This window comes from Semicossyphus pulcher, unplaced genomic scaffold (assembly GCF_022749685.1).
Source record: "Semicossyphus pulcher isolate SPU_LCO1_2020_fin unplaced genomic scaffold, fSemPul1.0.p SCAF_14, whole genome shotgun sequence".
Classification (NCBI taxonomy): domain Eukaryota; kingdom Metazoa; phylum Chordata; class Actinopteri; order Labriformes; family Labridae; genus Semicossyphus; species Semicossyphus pulcher.
The window spans coordinates 31,826,563-31,847,955 of record NW_027211648.1 but is presented as its reverse complement, the minus strand read 5'-3'; the positions used below and the strand labels follow the sequence as shown (position 1 = coordinate 31,847,955).

Genomic DNA, 21,393 nt, shown 5'->3' with positions numbered 1-21,393 from the left:
ATCCCAGCTCCCATCAGCTTGATCTGAAGACGATTTATCTTCCTATTAATCTCTATAAACAGACATCTGCATGCTAACAGCTAACAGCTAACAATCTGGTTTGGATCTCAAATTTAACTTCAGATGAATTCCTTTGACGCTGTGTCATGAAAGACGTTCAGCGTTCAGATTTCCCGACTTCCTCGAATGCATCAGATCGATCTGACCTCCTTTCAACAAATGAGCATTTTAAAAGTTTTCTTCTCCTCTTGAGCACAGACATGACAAAGGTCCAAGTCTTTGTTCCTGTGACCTGACGGCAGAGCCTCACTCTCAGTGAGCAGCAGTTTGAGGATCACGCTGAAGTTGCTTCATTAAAGAGGGAACTTTTTAAAAATGTAAATGTGAGCCTTTATGACAACAGTTATTATCAGTCTGCAGACTTTGAAAATAATTGCTCTAAAGATCAATCAGACAGTTTGATAGATTCTCAGAAAAAGTCTTAAACTTGATGTGTCATTTTTCAAGTATCTGCCAGTTTGTTCAGTTTGAGGTGAGAAATGAAAAATGAATGACAGATGTTGGATGTGAACGTTTGTGATTTAATTCCTTTTTGTGTTTAGAAGAAATTCAGTCTGTCAGGCGTGTAAAGAACTTTGTAACAAGTGCTTCATAAATATATTATTACAATCACAATAAAAAACAGCTCAAGAGTTCACTGTGTGTCAGTGTCACTTCACTGTGTGTGAAAAGTATCTCAGGTGTGTTGTATAATATTCAGGTGTTTGTGAGTGACTGCGTCCTTCATCGTTCACGTTCATATGTGATTCTTCTTTTTCTTTAATGTCCACTCATCTTTTTCTGCAGTGAAGTTAAAAAGTTCTCTGAAACGACAGAAGCTGAAGTTCTGACTGTAAAACATGAAACTGGTTCCCTCAGAGTCATCCTAATGTGACCAATGCTCAGTAAATCCTGCACACTTAAAACGTGCAACAACGTGCAACTTTTACATTTATCTTCATGTCCTCGTCAGTGACGTCCAATAAAAACAACAACTGTGTCTCAGGATGTGAATTGGTCATTTGAAATAATGTGACTATTGAATTAAATTAATGACTTTTCTGTAAAGCAAAATAAACTTGTGATTGGATCACCCTGGACACATACTATGATGTGGATAACACCAGGTCTGAACTGGGCCTTTGTCTCAACAGTGAATCGGAAGATGAACCTTTAAAGGGTCTCCTCAGAGAAACAGTCAGTTTAAAGCTTTTGGTTTGATGACTCACATTTTTACAGCTTCACCTTCATCCCCCTCTTCACCAGCAGACGTCTGTTAGCAGTGAGAACTCATTTTGTCCACAGAGCAGACAGACAAACTCAGTCACAGTGGAGCATTTCGGTCTGATAACATAATCAGACGTATTCAGTGGACCTTAAATGTCTTTTAAATGGATATTCTCATATTTTGCATGGGGTTCATTTTTTTGGGTGTTTATTTTTCTCAGTGAAACAGTGAAGTGAAGGCTCCAAAAAATAATCACATGAAAATATGTCTACAATTTTTAAAATGAAACAAAGTTTACCAACATGATTCAAAAACACATCAGAATAATCTAAAACTGATGGCACAGCTGCAATATGTCCCCTTTAATGTGCTGCATCGTCTGATCATGGTGTTTCTGTGTCTGATTAAAGTGTAAAATCAAACAGTTGGTTGTGAAATAGAATCTGGTTTTATTCTGTTGCAGTTTCTCTCCTGTTCATTTCAAACTGTACCCCCCCCCCCCCCCCCCCCCCGTGACGTCATACAGGGCGGGGGAGAGGGGGCCTTCAGCCAATCAGGTTCTACAAACTTGCAAACAGAGGACGCGGTGACTGACTCGATGTCACTCTATAAGATGACCGAGGAGCTGAGGACGTTTCTTCTTCCTTGAGCGTAGATGTCGTAGATGTTCACAAAGTGATCAAATAGACATCAGGGATCAATTCTATTATCATTAATATTATCTAGAGCTAAGGGACTCCGCGGGAAGCTGCAGCGCTGAAGAAGCAACACGAAGACGCAGATTTGTGTTTGATGTCGGTCTCTTCTCGCTGACATGTTTAAACACTCCAACTTCTGAGGACTGCGGGAGTGTGCGGAGTGTAAAGGAGTCTGCAGGATTTAAAGAAGTCTGCGGGAGTTTAAATAAGTGTGCATGAACTGCGGGATTGTGCAGGATTGCGAGGACCTGCAGGACTGTTGTCGCGCTGAGGAAAGATCCGCGCGGTGTTTGGGACCGATGGAGCGGAGAAAAGCGTCTCCTCTGCGGCTGCTGATCCTCGCGGTGGTCTCGGTGTCCGTCTGCGCGTTTCCGGCCAACATTCAGAGAACTTCAGACAGAAACAGCACAGAGTCCATTCCTCAGGTAAATCTGCCTCCTTAGTCCTCATAGCATCAGTCTGCTAACCCAGCTCAGAGCGTTTCCATCTGTAGAGTAACTTTTCATACCAAGGGGTGAAGTTTGTGTGACGTCAGATTCAGCCTGATGTGAGAGCGGTTTCCTACGCAGACATCAAACTGTTCAACTGATCGAACATCCCATCAGATTCAAACTGTCCTCTGTTTGTCTTTCAGCCAATGAAGAATAAATCAGACTTTATCGCTATGAAACAGTTTCACTACAAATATCCATTATCTGGTATAATATCAACAATGGGGACGAATTCAAAATTTAGCGCGTTCAATTATTTAAAATTAGAACTGATCATGTTTGTAAAAATCTAAATAAACACAAACTACATATTCACAGGCAGTAAACAGGTGAAATGTTACACACATACTCACTGTATAAATAACTCGTTATTTTACTTTGTTTAGTCGTGTTCAAACTGCAGATGATCTGACACATGGTGCTCCATTTGTGTGAATCATTCTTCTGAATTCAGTCCTCAGGTGAATTGACCTTCACACCTGCTCAGACTCTCACTGAGTCTCATGAAGGGACACTGTCTGCAGAGATCAAGACTTCAAAACTCATACAAATATGTTTGGAGTCCTTCAGTTTAGTATTATGGGATGTAGTAACACAAACTATGTTCATTTTGATTTCAGCATGTAACTGTCAGACTTGTTGCTCTCATTGTCGCTTCTTCAGTGTCTGCAGAGATAAAACTATGGCTGCACTGGCCCGAGCAGTTTTCAGAAGAGGAAATGGGCTGCAAATGAAAGAAAGTTCTAAGAAGGCTGAAACAAACGCATTTACATCAGACATGCTGCAAACACAGAAACAAAAAAGTTAAATCACCCCAGAAAACACATGCAAAAAAATGTGCAAATCTAGTCAACACAATGGAAGTGCTCCATGCCTGTAGGGGGCGCTCGGTGTAACAGCTAAGAGCAAGAGTTAAGCGTTGCTTCTCATTGCTACTGATCTAAGTTAGCAGTCTAGCTAGCGGTACTGTCAGCTGACTGTACCTGGTGTCAGGGCCCAGAGCACAGGGGTGTGTTAGTGTTCAGTCCCCAAACTAGCACCAGGTTTTACAGACCGCTGGGAGACCTGAGTGGGGGTTCGGTGGGGGAAACCCCAGGATGCCAGCGGTCCACCTGGCAAGGAAACCACCGTGCTTCTGTCCTTCCTGTCCTCAAACTGAGCTCTGTTGATCTCTGACTGTATGGTAGTGGCCCGGCCTTGTCTTCCCCCTTGTGTTTTTGCTCTACAGTCAGTGTCACATGAACAACAGAGACACTCCGCTCCAGCAGCGTCTAAAGTTACAAAGTCTGATAATTAATAAATTCACTGTCCCATCTCCCTGTCTCTCTCTCCAATCAATAATAGACCTGTTATACTGAGCGCCCCCTACAGGCCTGGAGCACTTCCATATTTGAAGCGCATTTGATGTTAATGCATTTGTTTCAGCCTTTTGCAGCACGTTTTGTTTTTATTTCTGTCGGTTGCCATTTGTTTTGGACATTTGCATGTGCCTTGTCAGACACCGTAGAAAACCTCTCTAATATGATATTAGTAAAAGTAAAACGGACAAAAAATGAACAAGTAAAAGCATAAATGCACCTCGAACCCTGTTAGAGACACATCGTGTTTATATTTTTCCTTTCTCACTCTTTTATCCAACATTCACTCTCACTCTTTTATCCCCACAATCCCTCACTCTCTCTCACTATTTTATCCCAACACTCTCTCTCACTCTTTCATCCCAACACTCTCTTTCACTCTTTTATCCCGACATTCTCTCTCACTCTTTTATCCCGACAATCTCTCACTCTCTTTCACTCTTTTATCCCAACACTCTCTTTCACTCTTTTATCCCGACATTCTCTCTCACTCTTTTATCCCGACAATCTCTCACTCTCTTTCACTCTTTTATCCCAACACTCTCTTTCACTCTTTTATCCCGACATTCTCTCTCACTCTTTTATCCCAACAATCTCTCACTCTTTCACTCTTTTATCCCAACACTCTCTCACTCTCTTTCACTCTTTTATCCCAACACTCTCTTTCACTCTTTTATCCCGACGTTCTCTCTCACTCTTTTATCCCGACACTCTCTTTCACTCTTTTATCCTGACACTCTCTCTCACTCTTTTATCCCAACACTCTCTCTCACTCTTTTATCCCAACACTCTCTCTCACTCTTTTATCCCGACAATCTCTCACTCTCTTTCACTCTTTTATCCCAACACTCTCTTTCACTCTTTTATCCCGACATTCTCTCTCACTCTTTTATCCCGACAATCTCTCACTCTCTCTCACTCTTTTATCCCGACAATCTCTCACTCTCTCTCACTCTTTTATCCCGACACTCTCTTTCACTCTTTTATCCTGACACTGTCTCTAACTCTTTGTTCGGACACTCTCAAGCTTTTATCCTGACACGCTCTCACTCTTATCCCCACACTCTCCTTCACTCTTATATCCCGACACTCTCTCACTCTTTCATCCCAACACTCTCTCTCACTATTTTATCCCCACACACTCTCTCGCTCTTTTATCCCAACACGCTCTCGCTCTTTTATCCCAACACGCTCTCGCTCTTTTATCTCAACACTCTCTTTCACTCTTTTATCCCAACACTCTCTTTCACTCTTTTATCCCAACACTCTCTTTCACTCTTTTATCCTGACATTCTCTCTCACTCTTTTATCCCGACAATCTCTCACTCTCTTTCACTCTTTTATCCCAACACTCTCTTTCACTCTTTTATCCCGACATTCTCTCTCACTCTTTTATCCCGACACTCTCTTTCACTCTTTTATCCTGACACGCTCTCACTCTTTTATCCCCACACTCTCCTTCACTCTTATATCCTGACACTCTCTCACTCTTTCATCCCAACACTCTCCCCACTATTTTATCCCCACACACTCTCTCGCTCTTTTATCCCAACACGCTCTCGCTCTTTTATCTCAACACTCTCTCTCACTATTTTTTCTGACACTCTCTCTCACTCTTTTAGCCCAACACTGTCTCTCACTCTTTGTTCTGACACTCTCACTCTTTTATCCCCACACTCTCTCTCATTCTTTGTGCTGACATTCTCACTCTTTTATCTTGACACTCACATTTTTTTATCTTGACACTTTCTCACTCTTTTATCCTGACACTGTCTCTCATTCTTTGTTCTGACACTCTCTCTCTCACTCTTTTATCCTTTCTCACTGTGTTTTTATTAAACTGAGAGTTTGGTCTCATGTTGCTATGGCAGTCTTGCAGCCTGACTCGGTCCAGGTTAATATTTGAAAACACAAACGTCTCTTTACTTCTGTAAACTGTGCAGCAGGAACATGAACAGGGAGACATTGAGTTTGGTTCGGAGGGAACATTCATGAAGAATCTCAGGGGAGCTAAAGGAGGAGTTACTGCTGCTTTAAGAGTCATCTGGATGGACAGTCCTCTCTCCCTCCTCATGCTGAAGCAGAAGCCACAGTTGGCAGAGGGCGTCAAATTCTTCAGCCAGTTCAAGTTTAAGTTGTGTGCTTTTATTGTGGAAGAGTCTGTGTGAGATGGACTCCTCTCAAATGTCCTGCGCTCTCCACGAGGTAAAGAGGAAACTGAATATTTTAATCTATGTATCTCAGTGTGTGTGTGTGTGTTATGTGATGATCCTGTGTACGCGCCGGATTCTTTTCCTCTGAGGGTTTTTAATGAAGAGACATGAGCCGGCTCTGCTAAATGTAAGGTCTCATACACACAGCTCTCTATACACACACAGCTCTCTTTAAAGACAGCTCTATACACACACAACTCTATATACAGCTCTATATACAAACAGCTCTATATGCACACTACTCTATTCATGAATAAACATGCCCTCATGATGGACTGTACATGACATAACTGGGAGTGATTTATCAAACCCAAATTATTTAACGACCATTGTTTTATGTTGCCTTTTCCCCACTGAGTAGTTGACGGGCTGTAGTGATGAAGACCGGTTCTTTAGAGTCACCCTGAATGTTTTGTTTACCTTCCACCCTCTCTTACCTGAGAGGCAGGCGAGCGAACGGTAGGTCCGCTTTGTTCCACTCGAGCTCTCTAGGCTTCTTTAGTCTGTTAGATAAATTAGGTCAGCTACCACCAGAAATACAATATTATTCTGTGCAAAATAAAATGGTTAGTTAACTCATCCGAAGCTAATGAATGAGCCACGGGCACAGACCGATCAGCTTTGATAACTCAGCGTTTGCTAACCCCACTCTCATCTCAGGCTCCACCCTCTTTTCCAAATATGGTCACTTCAACAACCAAGAAAAACAACCTGGGAGAGCACAGTGAAGTCGACAAACCAATGAGTGATGTCATGCAGTCGTAGTTAGACTGCTGAAACACACAGGCATTCAGGGTTAGTGTTCCATGTAACAAGCCAATCAAAGAGACTCTGTACAAACTCTATGTGACTTGTGTCAGCATTTCTATTGAATTTTCATGTTGCTTACTGCCACTTTAACAGGCAGAAACCTCGAGCAGGACCAGACTCATATTGAACAGACATCTGAGTGTTTCACAGTCTGACTCAGAGTACAGTCATTCAGTGTGTTTCAGTCTGACTCAGAGTACAGTCATTCAGTGTGTTTCAGTCTGACTCAGAGTACAGTCATTCAGAGTGTTTCAGTCTGACTCAGAGTACAGTCATTCAGAGTGTTTCAGTCTGACTCAGAGTACAGTCATTCAGAGTGTTTCAGTCTGACTCAGAGTACAGTCATTCAGAGTGTTTCAGTCTGACTCAGAGTACAGTCATTCAGAGTGTTTCAGTCTGACTCAGAGTACAGTCATTCAGAGTGTTTCACAGTCTGACTCAGAGTACAGTCATTCAGAGTGTTTCACAGTCTGACTCAGAGTACAGTCGTTCAGTGTGTTTCAGTCTGACTCAGAGTACAGTCATTCAGAGTGTTTCAGCCTGACACAGAGTACAGTCATTCAGAGTGTTTCACAGCCTGACTCAGAGTACAGTCATTCAGAGTGTTTCAGTCTGACTCAGAGTACAGTCATTCAGAGTGTTTCAGCCTGACTCAGAGTACAGTCATTCAGAGTGTTTCACAGTCTGACTCAGAGTACAGTCATTCAGAGTGTTTAAGCCTGACTCAGAGTACAGTCATTCAGAGTGTTTCAGTCTGACTCAGAGTACAGTCATTCAGAGTGTTTCACAGTCTGACTCAGAGTACAGTCATTCAGTGTGTTTCAGTCTGACTCAGAGTACAGTCATTCAGAGTGTTTTAGCCTGACTCAGAGTACAGTCATTCAGAGTGTTTCAGTCTGACTCAGAGTACAGTCATTCAGAGTGTTTCACAGTCCGACTCAGAGTACAGTCATTCAGAGTGTTTCACAGCCTGACTCAGAGTACAGTCGTTCAGTGTGTTTCAGTCTGACTCAGAGTACAGTCATTCAGAGTGTTTCAGTCTGACTCAGAGTACAGTCATTCAGAGTGTTTCACAGTCTGACTCAGAGTACAGTCATTCAGAGTGTTTCACAGTCTGACTCAGAGTACAGTCATTCAGTGTGTTTCACAGCATGACTCAGAGTACAGTCATTCAGAGTGTTTCAGTCTGACTCAGAGTACAGTTATTCAGAGTGTTTCAGCCTGACTCAGAGTACAGTCGTTCAGTGTGTTTCAGTCTGACTCAGAGTACAGTCGTTCAGTGTGTTTCACAGTCTGACTCAGAGTACAGTCATTCAGAGTGTTTCAGTCTGACTCAGAGTACAGTCATTCAGAGTGTTTCACAGCATGACTCAGAGTACAGTCATTCAGAGTGTTTCACAGTCTGACTCAGAGTACAGTCATTCAGTGTGTTTCAGTCTGACTCAGAGTACAGTCATTCAGAGTGTTTCACAGCCTGACTCAGAGTACAGTCATTCAGAGTGTTTCACAGTCTGACTCAGAGTACAGTCATTCAGAGTGTTTCACAGTCTGACTCAGAGTACAGTCATTCAGAGTGTTTCACAGTCTGACTCAGAGTACAGTCATTCAGAGTGTTTCAGCCTGACTCAGAGTACAGTCATTCAGTGTGTTTCACAGTCTGACTCAGAGTACAGTCATTCAGAGTGTTTCACAGTCTGACTCAGGGTGAGCTGACGTAATTAAGTCAAAAATGGATGAAAAAGATGTCTCTATGTCCTCCATATCACTGAATGTCTCGGTAAGATTAAATCATGGCCGTCACACCTAATGTTCCACTCTTAACCTTCAAATTGATCCAAACTCAACACTCCACATTCCCTGGATGACACAGATTCACTCGGGGTCATAAGAAGGGTGATAATTCTCTTCTTGGATAATGGCTGTAGCACCGTGTGGCTGTTTAACAAAAGTCATTCAGCTGTAATCGTTCAATATATTTTCTTTCCTTTTGGCTGAAATAATCACATCACTTATTGTCAGAAGTCAGTTCATGAATGAACATAGTTTGCTGTTTTCATCTTATTCTTTTTTGTAGCCACATTATGACACATTATGTGGAAGTATCATGTATGTGACTGTATGTGACACTGTGTTGGCTGTTTTAACAAGAAAAGGCTCATTGTGACTTTTTTCTATCGCATTTCTCATGGTCAAAAAATGTTAAACTCCTTTTTTCAAACCTCTAGTTTTATGTCTGACAACAGTCTCTGTCTTCCCCGTCTCAGGTGATAGCAGAGCCTAGTCATGGCAACGATCTGCAGACTCTCCAGAAGCTCCAACAGGAGAATCTGCTGCAGACTCTGCCTTCTGGTTCGTCTTCTCCCAGGTCCAGACACCGCGGGTCTCAGCTCCATCAGCAGGGTGTCCTCCCCCCGCCTGAACCTGAGGAAGACCCTGAACTCTTTATCCTGGACCTGAGGAACTTTCCAGAGCTGGCAAATGCAGATGTGGGCTCCCAGAACCCCAACATTCAGGTAGACAATAATATTAGGGGTAAAAGTCGATATGTTCTGATTGTATCACTGGAAATGTGTTCAGGTCTCTTCTCAAAGCTTGAAGGGTTCATATCTTCCATGCAGGTGTTTTAGTTTAAACTATTGATAACAGAAGGGGGGGGTTACAGAGTCCTCTTCCATTGCTCTCTGTCCTCACCATCATGTCTCTCTTTCTTCATGCTTCCCCTCTTGCTGCACAGCTGGTTTGAGTCAGAGCAGTGTCTAAAGTTTCCACATGCTGGACCTTTAACAGCAGGGCACTCCAACGAGTCCTTGAACTTCAAACATCTCCACAGCCCTCAGAGAAATAAAAGAAAAAGAGAAAAGTGAAAATGAAACACATATGAGAGTGGAATATAAAAGGTCAACGGGTCCTTTTTTTGTGCGCCTGTGAAGCTGAATCCTGGTGGAGTTTATGAAAAGTGTTTTGACTTGTGGAGTGAATTTAAACAGAAATTAAGTTTGACTCTTTGGCTCGGATATTTACTACCTGGTCAACACAGTGAGATGTTCATATTATCATGAGTTCAGCAGAGAATCAACATGCCCTGTTTTGCGTCATATCAACTACTGTATGTTTCCAAGTAACTTACCAAGGGCCAGTCAAACGAAGCTTTCCAGTAGCAGAAAGTTCAGCATTGACTGTTGATTTGAGGATAAACCCTAACCCTGTTTCTTTTAAAGAGGGTCCTGTGAAACAAAGTTATCCAACTCAACGTTGTCATAGTCTCAATATTGTATAAATAATTTTCATATTAGATCATTGAATGTGTATTTTTAAACAAAAATAAAAGCAAATGGCAAATAACTAAATTAAATTGGTTACAGGAACATTTGCATAATATCCTATAAAACATTCAGCAATATTATACAAGTTAACTGATGAACAATTGACTACAATAATCCTTGAACAATAACCATCCAACCAAATGACCTATAACTTTGGAACATTGGGAAAGTCAAGTGTACAACCACACACAACAAGAACATCACATTTACACAGATCATGAAAGTTCCAGATGGATTTGAAATGAGATAATAGGCTCATCTGAAGGACTGTTGCAAAGAATGGGAGAGGTGAATACCAAAGGGATAGTTTGGTTTGTTTGAAGTGGGGTTGTATGAGGAACTTATCAATAGTAAGTGTACTACGTATATCACAGTCAACACAGCCTGTTAGGAGAAGCTGGCTGGAGTTTCTATACAGAAGCTAAGCTAAGCACAGCTGCACTTTAGCCACTTTAAGAAGTCCTACATTTAAAACAGCATTTCAGTTTAAGTGCACACTATGTTTTTATATTTTCGTCACCACTTCACACTGACGTCAGACAGCCCCTTCCCTCGGCACTATATCTCACTGTGCACAACAGCCCTGTATACCTACACATGCAGCGCATGGTATCACAACAGCTGTGTGGGTCAGCGGTTTGCAGAAGGGACAACAAATAAAAGATGATGACAGACTAGAGGATAATTTTATGAACCAGAGAACACAGAGGAGGTACTTTTACAGATGAGACTGGTCAACAGAGAGAAGGGGAAACTTCTGCGGTTGTTTGAGTCCAGCCGGATCCTTCGGCGTTAGTTTTGCATAATCCTCTTTAGAAAAATGATTGGTGCAGACATGGAGCTGTCTCAGTGTGGAGTGTTGATGTTTACAGTGGAGCTAGCCACCGCTATCTAACACCACTCGATAGAACTCGGTGTAATCTCTAAGTTAATCAGGATCCTCTTTGTTTGAACAGTCTGGAAAAAAACAAGCAAGCACCAACGGTGGCATCTTCAAAAAAGTGAAGTTTGATTTCAGTTGGTGCTAGCCGCTGCACTTTCTGACACAAACGGCTGACATACATCAAAAAACACTTCACAGCATGAAGATAAACAATGTGCTCGGGTCCCCACCGTGAACGGCACTTTGGCGTTTCCATAATATTGTTTTTATTGTTTTATTTTATTTACTTCTACAAACTGCTAACCCAAACAGCTGATCTGATAATGTGCGCCGCATGCGTAGGTATCAATGACTATATATAGATGGACGATGCCTCTGCTCTCATTGTACGATATTGATACCCAAATAGCCCCTGTGATAGGCGCTGCCATTTTGCGATGGTAAACGTAGTTTGGAGCCCGAGCTGCGCAGTAGAGATCGGCAGGTGGAGCTGCCGTAGCCACTTCTGCTAATAAAAACACACACACTTAACTTACCGAAAAATACAGCAAGGATCTGGCATGCTGGCGTGTTTAACAGCAGAACAGCTTCTTGTGTCGGTCTGAAGCAGATATTCACGCTGATGGAAAGTTCAGTGACTGTAGTGTTAGTGTTAGTTACGTCTCCTCTTGCCGTTCCTCCTCTACTCTGCTACCAAGCTGTCAATCATGAGGTCACACCCCCTTTGCTGACTGTTATGAACTGCACGTAGTACACTTAGTATTGATAAGTACCTCATACAACCCCATTTCAAAAAACCTAAACTACTGCTTTAAAGTGAGAGGTACTAGGCCTTTACCTATTTGTGCAAAGTATAAGTATTTGTTAACACAGCAGTGGTTCCAGGTGGATCTGTGTTCATGTTTGGTTCAGTCCCATCAGAACGTCTCCTCTTCTGCTTTCTAACTAATACAAAATGAAAGGCTGCATCTCCAGATTCCATAACTGAACAAAAAGGAAGTCCCTCTCTGACCCTGAAGAAATTAGTTTTCATTAGTATTTTTCCCTGGCTGTTCTTCCTGGGACATGATGTTTTTTTAACTTTGTGCTGCCTTTCAAGTATTTGTTTTTCCAGTTATCAGTTTCTACATCTCTTTCATTCCTTTTTTCAGTATCTCCTCACTGCTTTTGTTAACACTCCTCTGTGTCCTGTGTCTGGTTCCCTGTATTCCCTGTGTTATATTCCATATTTGAATATGGCTCTGATTGTGTTTCAGGAATGATTTTCTTTAGTCATGATCAGAGTATAGAGAGTAGTGTTTGTTGGATCACTCGAGTTACAGTCAGACACTTTATCCTCTATTATATTCAGCTTAATGTTGGAGCCTCTGTCCTTCGCTGCTGCTTCGTCTTTATAAACTGTTGCTGTTGTAATCAGGAAATCTGGGTTTTGTCTTGACAGGTTTGTTGATGTGTGTTTAAGTGTGCTTATTTGGTGTGTGTTTGTGTATACGTGTGTTTGCCTGTGTGAAGGATAGAGTCAGAAGCAGCTATCAGTTCATCTTTCCATCCCACTATCATCTCTGATTCCTCCCTGCTGCACAATAAACCTCTTTCATAAAAACAGAGTTCACCTTTAATCTGATCTTCAGATAAACTGACAGCAGTGACATCATCATGTCTGAGCGCTCGTATCAACATATGAAGTTAGTCATGATAGCAAAACATCTCTATATATACATATATTTTTATGATTGTAGAAATACTATAAAACATTTTAGATGAATTCTATGGTGAGAGGGTGAATTTAGTGTTTTTTTGGAGTGTGTCCCCTGGCGGTGGGAAATGATTGAGACAAGCACAGGACCTGTTTTTTGTCATAAATCATGTTTTATCTCTTTCCTTGTGCTGCACTGACGTCTTCCTTCTGTCTCTATGAACAAACAGGAACCCTCAGTACCAGCTGAACGCTTCCTTCTCAGGAATCATGAGGGCTATAATCAGACCGAGCACATGTTTAAACTTTATCTTTATAAAATCATCTCATATCAGTGATGCACGATTACACGGAGCCACACATCGGTTATCTGACAGTCTGAAGAAACAAAACACAATAAAACAGCAAAAAAATCTAAAGAATTTGGAGAGAAATCCTTCATATCAATAAAAGTGCTGATTAGAAATGTCCAATCTGAGTGAGAGTGAACGTCTGTGCTGACAGTTCTGAGCGTAAGGAGAGACAGGCGATCCAGGCTGGAGGAGGCTGTCACTGATTGTTAAAGGTGTTGCTCCGCCCACATTCATAGAGATAACTGTGTGTTTTTGTCAGGTGACCATCGAGGTGGTGGACGACACTCAGACCGAGGTGGAGATGGACCTGGCCAAAGAAAACCAGCGTAACGACTGGTCAGTGACATCATCAGAGTGGGCCAACAGCCACAGGAAGCTGTTCTGGCCTCTGTTCTGGGAGTACCCAGATCAGATGGAGAACGGGCTGGGAAGAGCCAGTCTGGAGGAGCAGCCTGAGGACTACAACTACGACCCTGAAGAGCCCGTCCTGAGCGGAGTGGGGGGAGACTGGGGGGGTCAGTGGAGCAAAGACTGGGATACAAAAGATAACTATGGTAAGAGGATCTCTACAAAACAACTTCAATTCATATATTAGCTTTAATATCATAAATCATAAAATATTATTATATATTATCAGGTTCTTCCATACATACATCCATTATCTATGGGGGGGGGGGGGGGGGAGAGGCGAGCTTACACCCAATATCAGGTTTAACTAAACAGATAGAAGTTAACTGAATGCTGCTTTCACCCGTCAATATGACAGATGTCACAGTGTGTTAAACTTTTGTTTTAACTCAGTTGCTTGAACCATTGACTGTTTATCAAGATGGCCGACGCGTCTCCTCCTCCTCTCATTGTACATAAATGAAGCCTAAACCCCCCCAGAGCGGGCGCTGCCATCGTCTGTATCCAGGGCGTGTGCAGTAGAGATCAGCTGGTGGAGCCGCAGTCTTGACTCCCCGTCCCTTCCTCTATCCCGACACACACCTTTACCTTGTGTCCTTGCCGTGTCGGAGCCCTCAGGTGTCCTTGGCGTGTTGGAGCCCTCAGGTGTCCTTGGCGTGTTGGAGCCCTCAGGTGTCCTTGGCATGTTGGAGCCCTCAGGTGTCCTTGCCGTGTTGGAGCCCTCAGGTGTCCTTGGCGTGTTGGAGCCCTCAGGTGGGCTCAGTCTGCAGCAGAACAGCTTCTCGTGTCGGTCTGAAGCAGATATTCACGCTGATGGAAAGTTCAATGACTGTAGTGTTAGTGTTAGTTACGTCTCCTCTCGCCGTTCCTCCTCTACTCTGCTACTCGCTGGCCGGACTTCTGATCATCAGATAGATCATGACTCTTGACTCTGATTTTCACAGAGCCTCATTAAGAACTTTAACACAAACTAAAGTTACTGCAGAGTAAAGATCAGGAAACAGACAGCAGTAACCCTTCACACCTTTTTACACTGCACTGAAACATTCCCGTGTGTGTGATTTAATAAACTGTGTAAACTGAAGAGCATTCATGTATCTAATGACGCCTTCTTCTCTTCACTCTGTTTGTCCTGTGTGAAAGCTGAGTTTTACTCTCAAACAGCCTTCATCACTCTCACTGAGAGAAGACTTTATGTCCTACTGGCCCCTGCCCCTGCTCCTCCTCCTCCCCCTCCTCCTCTCAGTCTTTTGAAGTCCCCCTCCCCCTCCTGTTAGTGTAGTTTAAACACAGAGCAGCATGTCTCAGAGGTCCCACGCTGTCGTTACTCGGCTCTTTAATTGTATAACTCACAAACACCAGCTGTGTGAGGAATTCACCGCCGTCTTCAAAGCTCCTCATATTTTACTCTACAGTTTAACGACAGTCTGCACTGCCGTCCATCTTTCCTCTGTGTCTAACCCTAACCCTAACCTTCTCCTCTTCATCACTTGTTTCTCTTTGTTTTTTAGAGTACGAGGAGGACTGGAGTGACTGGGCCCCCTGCAGCGCTACCTGTGGACACGGCACTCAGAAACGCACTCGCTCCTGCGGCTACGCGTGCACTGCCACAGAGTCCCGTTCATGTGACCTGGAGGTCTGCAGAGGTAAGAAGCAGAATGTCTGTGATGTGTGAGACTGTGAAAATCAGCTATAAGTTTTTATTAAAGACTTTTTTAAAGAAAAAGGAGCCATTATATGTTGATGTAATAAATACAGCCTCTCTCATGCAGACTCCCCGCTCTCAGTGACTAAACTGCCAAACGTCCAGATGACCAACAGCTCAGACTCTCTGCAAACGAGTACGTATAGAAACTCTGTACCGTACGTTGTTTCCTGTTGTGTTCATTCACACAATAATCTACAGGTTTCCCTTTATACCTGAAACACGATGATCTATTCGCACTGCATCTGTTTTAGATATTAACAGAGTCTGAATGGAGGCTGTGCTGTTCCATTCACACATTAAAACTCAGAGTTTAAGAGTCTGTTTCATACATTAACACACTCAGCATGCAGAGGTCTGCTCCTCTGAAACGTCCACTCTTCCACAAACATTTGACTTTCTGTAGTTTTTGTCGGATGTGTCTGCTCAGCAGAAATCTGAAGGTTCTCCTCACGCTGAAAACAGACCAAAGTTAAGCAGGAGATCACAATCCAGTTGAAGACGTGTGAGCAGAGCGACATGAACAGAGAAGAGTTTTAATGCAACATTTAAAGCTTTCTTTGTGAGCAGTCGTCAGTAAATCAAAGCAAGACTTATGATCTTTTATTTACTGACAAACAACCAGCTTCAGCCTTCATCTTCCCTATGCATGAAGAATGTTAAGGCCCTTTTCATTTTACCCCCCCTCATGTTGCAGATGTGGACAGCTGTGAGAAGTGGCTGAGCTGTAAGAACGACTTCCTGCAGAAGTACCTGCACCAGGTGCTCACAGAGTTACCCAGCTGCCCGTGCTCTTACCCCTCTGAGGCCGTCTACAGTGCCGTCAACATCGCGGACACCAAGCTGAGGAAGACATACCGCTGGAGGGACGCCAGCGGACCCAAAGAACGTCTGGACATCTACAATCCTTCAGCCAGGTTCTGCATCCGCTCCATGCTGTCCTACGATAGCACTACGTTAGCCGCGCAGCACTGTTGCTATGACGACCAGCTGAAACTGATCACACGGGGAAAAGGAGCCGGAGCCCCAAACCTGATCAGCACCGAGTTCTCACCTGAGCTGCACTACAAGGTAGACGTGCTGCCCTGGATCCTCTGCAAGGGCGACTGGACCCAGTTCCACTCCGTCAGACCCCCCAACAACGGGCTGCACTGTGACGAGAACCCCCCCGAGGAAGAGTTTCAGACAGAACGAAGACAGGCCAGAGAGTACTGATGATCGGGGGGGCAACAATGACGGAGGGGGGACAACAAGGGCGACTGGACCCTGCTCCACTTCATCAGACCCCCAGCAATGGGCTACACTGTGATGAGAACCCCCCCGAGGAAGAGTTTCAGACAGAAATAAGAGAGGCCAGAGAGTACTGATGATTGGGGGGCAACTGGACCCTGTTCCACTCCATCCCCAACAATGGGCTGCACTGTCTCTAACCCAAATGTTATCACTGTTTTAAAATGTATGACTGGTTTTACAGTGATGGAGTCGGTACGAGTTTCAGTTGTTTAAACAAAGAATGAAAAAATGTGAAGTTATGAATGAAACATGAAAACTGCTGAAGACTTTTGTTCTTTAAACATACGAGAAAATACGAGATGGACAGTCCGAGGACGATCAGCTGACCCCTGTTTATGTTGCTGCTACTCTGATGGACGTGTGTGTGTGTGTGTGTGAGTGAGTTTATTTATTGGCCAGTGAACCATTTTAATCACATCCTTTGATTGAAACAGGAATTAAGTCAAACAGATTGTGTGTAAACTGCCGCCGTGTTTGTCTTTAATAAAATCAGAATATTCAGAACGTTTCTGGAACTTTGTCTCAGACTTTACAGATCATTTGAAACTAACCCTAACCCAAACAGCTCGTTAAGACTGTCTGCTGCCTGTTGTCCTCACAAACATAGGTAAACTGTGTTTGTGAGGACAACAGGCAGCAGACAGCAAGAATCACAGATACAGAGCTGAAGATGAAGAAGCGCTCTGTCCTCTGAGGAAGGTCACGTTCAAGGTCACTGTTGGTTTGTGCTCAGGTGTTTAGATGTTTTCTTTGGTTCTGTATTCCTTCAAACAGGAAGCTGAGCCTCTCTCTGAAACACTGTGTGTGTCTCTGTGTGTTACAGAGAGTGATGAACTCTCTCTGCTTCATGTTTAATTTGACAGAAAAACAAACTTGAGTGAAACAGAAGAATGTGAGGAGGAGGAGGAACAGGAAGTTAACACACCTCCTTGATAGATGGACCCTAACCTCCTCTGCTCCCTGTGTGTGTGTGTGTGTGTGTGTGTGTGTGTGTGTGTGTGTGTGTGTGTGTGTGTTTGTGTGTGTGTCTTTGAAGTGTGTTCCTGCTGATCAGAGGTCTGCTCAGGCCACCTCTGTTGTTTTAAGGTGTAATCTTGCTGCAGGTTTTCAGACGCCTGTTAGAGAAACATGACCTCGCGGAGGACGCTCTTCAGTTGTGGAAACATGTTGGGCTCTCATCAGGGACACGAGGACTCACCTCTTACCTTTGATCGTCGGATTTCCATGAATCTGAAAGAGTTTTGTCAATGTTCAAAGTTTTACTGAAACTTAACTCTTTAGAGAGTCCATGTTTCACAGTTTAACTGTGGTTACACGCAGCGAGGATTTGTATGAACACGTCTGAGCAGCAGTGAAACATGAGACTTTATGATGTCATCACTATGTGATCACACACCTTATGACATCATGATCTATAATCAGAGCCAGTTTACTGAAGAGGGATGTTCACGTATGTAATCGGCATTCTCTGAGGGAGCTGCTGAGTGGAGAGTGTTTCTGAAAGAAGCTCTGAAGAAACTCACAAACATCTGAACAAGAGGACAGACTAATGAGGACTCTGTGGACCTGAACCGACTCATGAGGACTCTGTGGACCTGAACAGACTAATGAGGACTCTGTGGACCTGAACAGACTCATGAGGACTCTGTGGACCTGTGCAGACTCATGAGGACCTGTATAGACTCATACGGACTCTGTGGACCTGTGCGGACTCATACTGACTCTGTGGACCTGTGCGGACTCATACTGACTCTGTGGACCTGTATAGACTCATACGGACTCTGTGGACCTGTGCAGACTCATGAGGACCTGTATAGACTCATACGGACTCTGTGGACCTGTGCAGACTCATGAGGACCTGTATAGACTCATACGGACTCTGTGGACCTGTGCAGACTCATGAGGACCTGTACAGACTCATACGGACTCTGTGGACCTGTGCGGACTCATACTGACTCTGTGGACCTGTACAGACTCATGAGGACCTGTACAGACTCATACGGACTCTGTGGACCTGTGCAGACTCATGAGGACCTGTACAGACTCATACGGACTCTGTGGACCTGTACAGACTCATGAGGACCTGTACAGACTCATACGGACTCTGTGGACCTGTGCGGACTCATACTGACTCTCTGGACCTGTACAGACTCATGAAGACCTGTACAGACTCATACGGACTCTGTGGACCTGTACAGACTCATGAAGACCTGTACAGACTCATACGGACTGTGTGGACCTGTACAGACTCATGAAGACCTGTACAGACTCATACGGACTGTGTGGACCTGTACAGACTCATGAAGACCTGTACAGACTCATACGGACTCTGTGGACCTGTACGGACTCATATGGACTCTGTGGACCTGTACGGACTCATGAGGACTCTGTGGACCTGTACGGACTCATGAGGACTCTGTGGACCTGTACAGACTCATACAGACTCTGTGGACCTGAACAGACTCATGAGGACTCTGTGGACCTGAACAGACTCATGAGGACTCTGTGGTACTGAACAGACTCATACAGACTCTGTGGACCTGTACAGACTCATGAGGACTCTGTAGACCTGTACAGACTCATGAGGACTCTGTGGACCTGTACAGACTCATACAGACTCTGTGGACCTGAACAGACTCATACAGACTCTGTGGACCTGTACAGACTCATACAGACTCTGTGGACCTGTACAGACTCATGAGGACTCTGTGGACCTGTACAGACTCATGAGGACTATGTAGACCTGTACAGACTCATGAGGACTATGTAGACCTGTACAGACTCATGAGGACTCTAAGGACCTGTATATTCTCATGAGGACTCTGAGGACCTGTACAGACTCATGAGGACTCTGTGGTACTGTACAGACTCATACAGACTCTGTGGACCTGTACAGACTCATGAGGACTCTGTGGACCTGTACAGACTCATACAGACTCTGTGGACCTGTACAGACTCATGAGGACTCTGTAGACCTGTACAGACTCATGAGGACTATGTAGACCTGTATAGACTCATGAGGACTCTGTGGACCTGTACAGACTCATGAGGACTCTGTGGTACTGAACAGACTCATACAGACTCTGTGGACCTGTACAGACTCATGAGGACTCTGTGGACCTGTACAGACTCATGAGGACTATGTAGACCTGTATAGACTCATGAGGACTCTGAGGACCTGTGCAGACTCATGAGGACTCTGAGGACCTGTGCAGACTCATGAGGACTATGTAGACCTGTACAGACTCATGAGGACTCTCAGGACCTGATCAGAGAGGGCTGCAGGTTTTCTCTCAGTAGTGAGTGTGAGTTATACAATTTGTCCTGAGAAAGATGTAAAAACAGAAAACTTAGAGAAACATTTGAATGAGAAAACAAAAGTTTTTGTTCCTGTGGTACCAGAGTCCCATTAAAAAACGTCTGTTTAAGAGTTCACTTGTTTGCATGAGAAGCTGTTGTTCATTACACTGCTGGCTCTGTTATTCATGATAACTCAGCCTTGGCTTTAACTTCAGTGCTGTTTCTCTGTTACAAGCTGTGAATGTTCACATTCAAACCTTCAGGTACACAGCATTCTGTTTTCTACTGAATGTTAGTGTTTTTACAGTGAAGCATATCAAATGCTGTTGGAATGAAATAAAATGTGATCTGTAGAAAAAATGTGTAACAGCCATTGTTTGGTTTGGTATCAGGAGGCATTATTGCACCTTTCTTATTCTATATGATCAGACATAAAGACAGCAAAAACATTTCTAAAGAAATGTGTCTGAACTGTCCGAAGGTCAGAACAGCAGCAAGATTTTAGAGGAAATTAGGTAAAAATAGAGAATTTTCTGTGGCTGTGAACATTTTACAGTTTGTAAAGAATGAGATTCTACAGATCAATCCCATGTAATGCACATGCAATATCTAACAGAGAGGAGGAATACATCATCATTAGATCCTCACAGGACCACGCAGTTCATTATAGCTACGACCCGATGTGAGACCTGATCCAGACTTCATTCAGTGTCAGGTCAGCTCCAGTTGCAGCAGGTCTCAGGTGTGTCAGTAAATGTCATATTGAAGCGGGCCTTCATCAGGTCTGGATTATAAAAGCTGCCTCATCACAACAGGAGAAACTTTGGAGCTCACTAAGGTCCTGCTGCTCACAGAGCAGATGTTCTCTGTTCAGTCTGTTCAGAGATCACACTCTGACTCTGTTCTTATTAACTTATTATAACCGTATTATTCTCTTATCTTATTATTACCATGTTATTATTATCTTATTACCTTATTATTACCATATTATCGAATTACCTTATTATTATTATTATTATCTTATTACCTTATTTTTACCATATTATTATTGTATTACCTTGTTATCTTTTTACTTTATTATTATCTATATTAGCGCGCGCACACACACACACACACCGACACAGACACACAGCAGAGGTGTGTTAACAGAGGAGACGTCCTCCTCTGGGTTCACAGAGTTTCTCACCTCTAAATCAGACTTCAAAGTGTACAGCAGGAGGACGAGGTTTCTGTTCAATGATACCAAGACAGCATCTGTTTGCTCTGAAAACAAGGCATTGTGGGAACACGGTGGCCGTGGTGTTTGCTTTACTACCTGCAGAGAGATAAAAGAAGAGAGTGTCGGTCAGAGGGGTTAATGTCCTCATAAAAACAGGAAAACAGAGCTGCTTCATGTCTGTGTGTTCTGGTGATTCACATGTTTGATCAGAAAGAGTTTGAGTCATAAATAATAATAATAATAATAATAATAATAATAATAATGCACTGTTGCACAGTTTTTCTATTTATCCATGTTTAATTAATTAACTAATTATGTCTGTGCAATTACTTCTCATGTGCAATTATTATTTATTATGCAATATTTCACTTAAAGC

At 43.3% G+C, this 21,393-nt stretch overlaps 1 protein-coding gene across 1 annotated transcript; it reads left to right on the top strand.

Moving 5' to 3' along the window:
* The first annotated feature begins 2,197 nt into the window (after positions 1–2,197).
* ism2a (isthmin 2a) lies at positions 2,198–17,002 on the top strand. Its single transcript, XM_069662168.1, has 6 exons — positions 2,198–2,390; positions 9,114–9,350; positions 13,352–13,646; positions 15,012–15,146; positions 15,273–15,341; positions 15,903–17,002. Exons 1-6 carry the CDS (start codon positions 2,265–2,267, stop codon positions 16,418–16,420), a joined length of 1,380 nt encoding a protein of 459 aa, XP_069518269.1. The 5' UTR covers positions 2,198–2,264; the 3' UTR covers positions 16,421–17,002.
* The last annotated feature ends 4,391 nt before the right edge of the window (positions 17,003–21,393 follow it).

What these genes read in the sequence shown, in the direction of transcription:
- ism2a (XM_069662168.1), top strand. Translation starts at nt 2,265, where the DNA reads ATGGAGCGGAGAAAAGCGTCTCCTCTGCGGCTGCTGATCCTCGCGGTG. An exon ending in TGACCTGGAGGTCTGCAGAG is followed by an intron (nt 15,147 to 15,272) that starts GTAAGAAGCAGA and finishes TCTCTCATGCAG; the next exon opens with ACTCCCCGCTCTCAGTGACT. An exon ending in CTCAGACTCTCTGCAAACGA is followed by an intron (nt 15,342 to 15,902) that starts GTACGTATAGAA and finishes CTCATGTTGCAG; the next exon opens with ATGTGGACAGCTGTGAGAAG.